Source organism: Mchenga conophoros, linkage group LG10 (genome assembly GCF_057382185.1).
Source record: "Mchenga conophoros isolate Kocher_MC1m ecotype Shallow Benthic linkage group LG10, M_conophoros_male_GT1.1, whole genome shotgun sequence".
In the NCBI taxonomy this organism is placed as follows: domain Eukaryota; kingdom Metazoa; phylum Chordata; class Actinopteri; order Cichliformes; family Cichlidae; genus Mchenga; species Mchenga conophoros.
The window spans coordinates 11,766,581-11,774,386 of record NC_140535.1 but is presented as its reverse complement, the minus strand read 5'-3'; the positions used below and the strand labels follow the sequence as shown (position 1 = coordinate 11,774,386).

The following is a 7,806-nucleotide window of genomic DNA, read 5'->3' as shown; positions in this document are numbered from 1 at the left end:
GCCCAGTGGTGGTACAGATCACAATGACAAAGCACTCAGTTTTCTCTCTCTAGGATTTAGATTTGTTGACCAGATAGAAGCAACATGAGATGGTGGTGTCTTATTTCTCTCAAATGAAAGTCTAATTTACTTTGTTTTGTCTTCCCCCAACAGTAGATCAACCACATGGCTCCCATCTTTTAAAGTGATGTTAGGCTAAATTCACATGTCAGAAGAAAAACTATTGAGACTATGTGCTTTTTTTCTTCTTCTTTTTTTGTCTCTAAGTAACCATCCAGACTACAACAACGGCAGCCCACAGCAGGCGTACGGGCAGATACATCTGGGATTTCGGAGTGTCAAAAACGAAGATCAGCTCTCTATCTTCTAGCTTACAGCAGGTTTTTTTGTGCTGATGGGCAACCAAGATAATGAGCAAACATTCTAAAGGGTTTCTGATGGAAATGATCATTAATCCTGGTCTCCTGATGCGCAGTCAGGAGGACCAGCCGTGCGTGTAGCGCTGCTTCTGAACGTCTCCCCTCCCCTGTTTCTGCAGTGTTACTGTTTTCCCTTTCTCGCTCGTCGTTTCTTGTGCCAGTGCTGCCCACCGCGAGAGTAAGACAAGACTTCCATTCCACACCACACTCACACTCCTCTTTCTTGTGTGCCACCATCCCTCTGCTTGATATCCATCTTGTCCTGATCCGCGTACTGTGTGGTTTGCGTCCTCTCAATCCTTCACCATTCATTCACGCCCACTCTCATGTGCAGCCCTGTTTGGTTCCTTGCGTTATCCAGCTCAGGCAGAAGAGCGAGGGAATTTTTTGCACTCAGTTTATTTTTCGGAAATAGAAAATACAATTAAATTCTCTCTTTTTTAAATTAATACTTTCTAAGATTTTGTTGTTGTTGTTTTTGGACTGGTGTAATTTAATTTATTATTTTACGCATCAACACGCAGTCAGGAAAGGATAAAGCTGAAAGCGCCTTGTGGTTTTTGAATAATTTACTTAGCTTTGCGGAGGGTGTCGCGGTGGTGGAACAATGGGAATTTAATGAGGGGAACTATTCCGGCTGTGTTAAGTTTGCTGAGGTAGGGTACTTGTCAAAGAAAAAGGAGAGAGAAAGAAAACAAGCACCGGGGAAAACTACGCGTCATTTCCAAGACACCAGCAACAAGCCAACACCATTACACCAGCCTGCCGTGTGAATGGCACACGGGGTGTCTTCCTCTGTTGAACTGGTGCAGGGTAGCCACGCTGTGACCAGGATCCAACTGAGATTCTGGGCTTTCCGTGAGTATCAGTGGGGCAGCTGTGCGCACCAAATGGACCGGTCTGTTTGTCCCTCATGCTCAGCGTACTGAGCATTTAATAGGCTCTATCTTTTTTTCTTTTTCCCTTTTTATTCTACCTCTGTAATATCACTTACCTAGCCGTCTCAGAATCTGTTTCTAACTTAGCGTTTTGAATTGTTTCGAATCTGCAACAGCGGTGTTTTGTGTTTTTGTGCTGCTACTGGCTCACATTTATGGCTTTTTTTTTTCTTTTTTTTTAAAGCTTCTCAAAATTCTCCGATGTGGAACACTCGTTACTTTCATGATGGTTTTAAAAACGGACTTTGTGGTATGCTCGTTTAAGATAAGCTGTATTTCCACAGAGCAGCATGAAAGATAAGTTCATCTCCTGAGGCTAGAACTTCCACTCTGGGTTGACTCACTGACAGCTGCATCCAGGTGAGTAATATAGTTTCTCACAATGTTTAAAATAGGAACTATAACTATAAGCTAAACAAAAAAAAAAAAGAAAGAAAGAAAAGAAAGAAAAGAAACTAAGCAAGCCCCTGCATGAGAATTTTTCTTGCCCCCCATTATACTAGACTCTTAGACTAACAGCTGCATGTAAATCCAGTAACACTTGTCTTAGTGCTTAGACTGATGAGTGTGCTTTGAGCTCAAAACAACATCTCGAGAAACTCCGGTTTCTTTTCATTTTCTTCCATGTTTCTGTTCTGTTTTCCTTTTGTTTATGAATTCTAATGACTTTTCCTTCCCTAAATAGCAGAGATGACATTCATGAGGCGTCTCAATACAAACTGAGTGTGCCACCATTTGAAAAGTGCACACGCTTACACACAAAACAAGTGCAGGCATCAAAGTGTGAGTCATTATGTGTTTACTTGCCAACCCTGGACCTTTGCTTAGCAAACAAGAACATGTTTGAGGATTAATTTAATTTGGGTCTGCTTTTTTTTTAAAGGCTTGGATAATTATAGAATTATTGAAGGTTAGTAACTCTGTTAGATGGAAAGTGGCATCATGCTGGGTTTGCCAGTAGCTGGTAAAGTCTTCATGTTGCACTCGGGCTTTTAATTGCAAACATGTTAGAAATCAGCAGATCAGAGAACTGTAGTTTTGCACTGGATACTTGCACACTTTGAATAGATGTAATGTGACGAAGGTGAGGAGATTTCAGAGTGTGTGCTTGTGTTGACTAAAAAATTAAAACATCTGTATTCTTAAGGGGAAATGAATAATGTGCTTCAGTATCTCATTTACTTGTTGCTGCCTGGCGACTTTAGTGAGGAAAACATATCACTAAATACTGCACAGAACAGAAAGAGACATTTTTTCTCTATAGTTTTCCTGCATTTCCACCAGTCGGAGATCTTGCTTTTGCCATAGAAACATCACCCACTCAAAATTTGTGCAGGATTGTGTGCCAGATGAAAGCAACGTATTAATTAAATCTGCTTTCGAAAGTGAAGGAATCAGTGATGATATCAATATGTGATTTCACATAACAGTAATGAGGGATATTTCATTCAGTCCGAAAAAAAGACTGTTTCATTGTCCCTGATTGGAGCTGCCTGTTGCAGGAGTCGCTGTCCATGGTGCTGATCTCACTCGCTCAATCTGATCAGCAGACAGGTGTCGGGCTGTTGCTGTTGTTGTTGCACAAATACAATCTGTTAGTCACTTATTTATGAGCTAACAGCAGAAAGAAAGAAAAAAAACTGACGGCTTAATTCCTGCATCTGTGCTGCACCACTTCACCCTGAAATGTAGCCTTGATCGAAACCGTGCTCTACTGTTATGCAGGTCAGATTGGAGAATGCTGCCTTTCACTGCTGCATGTCAATGAGAGCAGGTGCCAAACATGCAGCTTTGCCAGACTGCTTCTGCTGTAGGTGTGCAACCTATTTCTGAGACAAGGATGGTCTTTAAATTTTCATTAGAAAACACCAGACACATTACTAGACATCTTTCCCTCTCCTCTTTTTTCACAGATGTTAATCCTTTGAAGAGTTTAGCACAGTACTCCCTGAAATGTCTATTCAGGCCATTAAGATACTGCTGGTGGGGGGGGGGGGGGGGGGGGGCACTGGGGAATTGTTTTTACTTGTCCCCTGATGCCGTTTCCATTGCTTATGTAAAATTTTAAACTAAATTAAACTAAGCTGAACGGCAGATTGGCTGATCTCAGTGGTAGCCCGCATCTGTGGATTTCTCAGCTGATACCCATCTAAGCGTCAGTCTGGTTAATTTCATATAACACATGGTATTAAAGCTGCTTCAGCCAGCCCACGAGTTGCTGTGCATATGCATGCTGCTTTGCAACCCCACTCCACCCTGTCATGCTCTGTCTGACTTAATCAGAGAAACTATGTTGGCAAATATAAATTACTGCATGTGGAATGGATTCTTTTAGGTAAGGTGGTGATGATTGAATTGCACTCAGGCATCCAGCTTTATATTTCATACTAGACCTGAGAAGTGTGTTGGACTCTCTAGACACTAGAGCTGTTCCTCCTTTAAATCATCCTATAATATATGTACCAGTAGGGCTACCTAAGAACAACTGCTCCTTTCTTGTTATTCTCGTTGCCAGTGGATATTATTTTTGGACTCCCATCTAACTCGACAGTACCGGGTGGACTGAGTCAGTTTTTCCCTCGATACTACAGGTGCAAAGGGTAACATTTTCACTGCGGTTTAGCACAGAATGACCACATTATATGTGTGGGAGTCGTACAGGGTAGTTCAATACCAGTGACTCAACGATTAGTAGGTGCCAATATTTCTGGCTCTCTAAACTCGGACCAACGAAACTGATGGATCCCACATCATTTGCATACAAAAGAGCACTTTTGTGGTGCCATATTGGGGTTATTTTGAGAATATAACTGAATAATGAACATCTGACATGTGGCTTTCTCATCCACCAGGCAAATTTCTTTTTTTTTCCTGTCTTTCAGAGGTTCATGCGAACCTTCACATGTCACGTGCACTGATCTCTAGCATTAGAAGACTCAAAGCATCACCACACCATCATGTTTCTACACAAGCGTATCTTGAACTGCTCTCCACCTGCCACCCCATGCATGTTCATCTCTCTTCTGCTGGTTCTCCTCCCGGGAGTCACCCGGTTCTCCTACGGCAGCAGGGATGATGACATCGGCAGCAGCCCAGGCAACTGCTCCAGTGATGACAACTGCTCTGAGGGCGTGGTGCTGCCCATGTGGAATCCCCAGAACCCCGCAGTGGGTGACAAGGTGGCACGTGCCATTGTTTACTTTGCCGCTCTCATATACATGTTCCTGGGCATGTCCATCATCGCCGACCGGTTCATGTCTTCTATCGAGGTCATCACCTCTCAAGAAAAGGAGATCACCATCAAGAAGCCTAATGGTGAGACAACAACAACCACTGTGCGCATCTGGAATGAAACGGTCTCCAACCTGACCCTGATGGCCCTGGGCTCCTCGGCACCAGAGATCCTGCTGTCTGTCATCGAAGTGGTCGGCCATAACTTTGAAGCGGGAGCTCTGGGTCCCAGCACCATCGTGGGCAGTGCTGCTTTCAACATGTTCATCATCATTGCTCTCTGTGTCTATGTGGTGCCAGAAAATGAAACCCGCAAGATAAAACACCTGCGGGTGTTTTTTGTCACCGCAGCCTGGAGCATATTCGCCTACATCTGGCTGTATCTCATCCTGTCAGTGTTTTCCCCCGGAGAAGTGCAAGTCTGGGAAGCAGTCCTGACCTTCCTCTTCTTCCCCCTGTGCGTTCTGCAAGCCTGGATCGCAGACCGCCGCCTGCTCTTCTACAAGTACGTCCACAAGCGCTACCGAGCCGACAAGACCCGCGGCATTATCATCGAGTCAGAGGGAGATGCCATGTTCACTAAAATGGACTTGGAGATGGATGGACAGGGTGTGAACTCTCACACTCACCCCAAAGAGGCTCTGGATGGGATGCTGGAGGGCGTGGAGGATAGTGGTGGGATGAGCGCGGAACAAGATCAAGAAGAAGAGGCCCGCAGGGAGATGGCTCGTACTCTAAAAGAGCTAAAACAGAGGCACCCAGATAAGGACATGGAGCAGCTCATCGAGATGGCCAACTATCAAGTGCTGGTCCAGCAGCAGAAGAGCAGGGCCTTTTATCGCATTCAAGCTACGCGCATGATGATCGGAGCGGGGAACATCCTGAAAAAGCATGCAGCTGACCAGGCCAGGAAGGTGGTGAGCTGTCACGAGGCCAGCGGGCAAGAGGAAGATCCTAACACTATCTACCTGCAGTTTGAAGACTCTCATTATCAGTGCTTTGAGAACTGCGGCTCACTAAAGCTGACCGTGAGTCGGCACGGAGGAGAAAGTGGCTGCACTGTCAAGGTGAGGGGGGAAAGCACAGAGATTGCAAATGCTCAAGGTCAATTTTAAATCACCTTTAACTGCCTGAGGCATAAAGTATTAATATTAATATTTTTATTACAACTCCAGCCACTACATATTTGATGAAATTTTTTTTCCCTGCACAGGTGGAATACCGGACGGAGGACGGGACTGCCAATGCAGGTTCAGACTACGAGTTTGCTGAGGGCACGTTGGTCTTCAAGCCTGGCGAGACAACCAAAGAGTTCACTGTTGGCGTGATCGACGATGACATTTTTGAAGAGGACGAGCACTTCTACGTACGCCTCAGCAACCCGCGCATCGTGCACAGAGCCGAGGTCTCAGTCCTGGAGCCGAGCTCCATCACCTCCAGCAACAGCATGGTGGGCCTTCCCTCCCATGTTCCTCCAAAGGCGGCACTGGGCAATCCTCACATCGCCACCGTCACCATCTATGACGACGACCACGCTGGCATCTTTACGTTTGAGAGCAACTCCACAAGGGTCAGCGAGAGCGTTGGCAACATGCAGGTGAAGGTTCACAGGACATCCGGGGCACGGGGAAAAGTGGCTGTGCCCTACCACACTGTCGAGGGGACCGCCAAAGCAGGGGAGGACTACGAAGAGGTGTCCGGCAAGCTGGAGTTTCAGAACGATGAGACCATGTGAGTGCCAGTTCCTCTTGTTCATCACTTGATTAAACATCACCGCCCACACATTGGTACATTAAACTGTCCTGCTAGATTACTGTAAGTTATCTATTCTGGTAACGAATGAAAGGCCTATTTTTATGACTCACAGATACGTTTGCTCGGCGAAGTTTAGCTCTTTTCGCAGGGACGATGTGGGAGGATAAGAGGATATAATTGTGCGGCAGATAATGAAAGATCGTGGAGATTTAAAAGAACAAGAAAAAGGAGGAGAAGAGGAAGATGAAACCCAGAAACAGTTTCCTGTGAATGAATTAAATGCAGCCTGTTGGGATTTCTGTGGAAGTTCTGTTGAAGCTCATTGTAATGCACAACACTAAAGACTTCCCTGTGGAAAACAAAGGAAGCCCACACGAGCAACAGAGTAGAAGAGGGGGGAAAAATCAGACAGGTGACTTGCACGGCAGCTACTAAAACAGGTGCATGCACTGGAGCCCGTGTGGTTATTTTAGTTAAAGCATTCGTGGATGCACTAGCAGAGATGAGGAGAGAAAAAGATGAGGGAGGCAGAGTGCAGAGAGCGAGGGAGTGAGAGAGCGCTGGAAGAGTGATGTTTTTCCAGCTTTTCTTTCTTTCTTTTTTTTTTCACTTGAACGCTGTTTGAAAGGGCTGGCTGAATGATGAGTACACTTGTAGTGTTTGCTTTATGACGAGATGAGCAAAAGACCTGGCAGTTACACAGAACGGTTATGTTTTTTTTTTTTTAATTTCTTACTTTAAAAAAAGAAAGAAAATGCCCTCAACCGTACCGAGCTCATTACAAAATGATTTACTGCACGGCAAAGGACGAAACAAAGGAATCAAATGTGTCAGATGCATCCGTCTGCGCGAGGCTCGTGCGTAGGTGTATTGTGTAGGTTGGCCGAGTGGGAGGAAAGGCAGGTGAATACATGGTGTCAAAGAAAACGCAGATCTCCCTATTTGTCTTTCTTCTTTTTTTTGCCTCGCAGCGCAGGTGAAATTTGAATATACTGCTCTGTTTTTAGCAGTTTCCTCGCGCACAATCTATGCTTTTTCTCCTTTTTATGCATTAGTCTATGTGTATAATTAAGGCCGTATTAGAGTGCTGAATCTGCTTTAAACCCACATCAAGCAACGTGTCGCTCCAAAGGGGAACTAAAAAGAGCTTCTTGAGCATCCAAAGCAATTAAAGAGAGTGAAGAGGGGTTAAAGGGGTCCCAAAAGTTCCCCTCATAGCGCAGTCAGCTACAGAGGCTGCAGTTAATGAGTCAATAGTGTATAACAATGTGAAATGAGAGGCAGGCAGCTGGCATCTGCATTCAAATAGAGACCGAGCAGTAGATACAGTCCTCACCTACTGAGCTAAGACTGTGCTCATTCGACTGTAGAAAGCTGACAGTGAAAGTACACTTCATAATATCTGGAGTCATGCTTCCCTTAACAGTCGATGTGCAGCAGTGGAGAGGACTGGGGGTGTGACT

General features: G+C 45.1%; 1 protein-coding gene across 2 annotated transcripts in view; it reads left to right on the top strand.

Annotated features, from left to right (window-relative positions):
- The first annotated feature begins 287 nt into the window (after window positions 1-287).
- The window catches only part of slc8a4a (solute carrier family 8 member 4a), a 28,148-nt gene continuing 20,629 nt past the window's right edge, over window positions 288-7,806 (top strand). The window contains exons 1-4 of one of the 2 annotated variants that reach the window (XM_085288566.1): window positions 288-1,277; window positions 1,647-1,717; window positions 4,240-5,655; window positions 5,802-6,319. In XM_085288566.1, coding sequence (XP_085144692.1) covers window positions 4,315-5,655; window positions 5,802-6,319 — 1,859 coding nt within the window. In that variant the 5' untranslated portion in view covers window positions 288-1,277; window positions 1,647-1,717; window positions 4,240-4,314. Of the gene's footprint in view, window positions 1,278-1,641; window positions 1,718-4,239; window positions 5,656-5,801; window positions 6,320-7,806 lie in introns of both variants that reach the window. The other variant, XM_085288565.1, reaches the window with a different exon arrangement.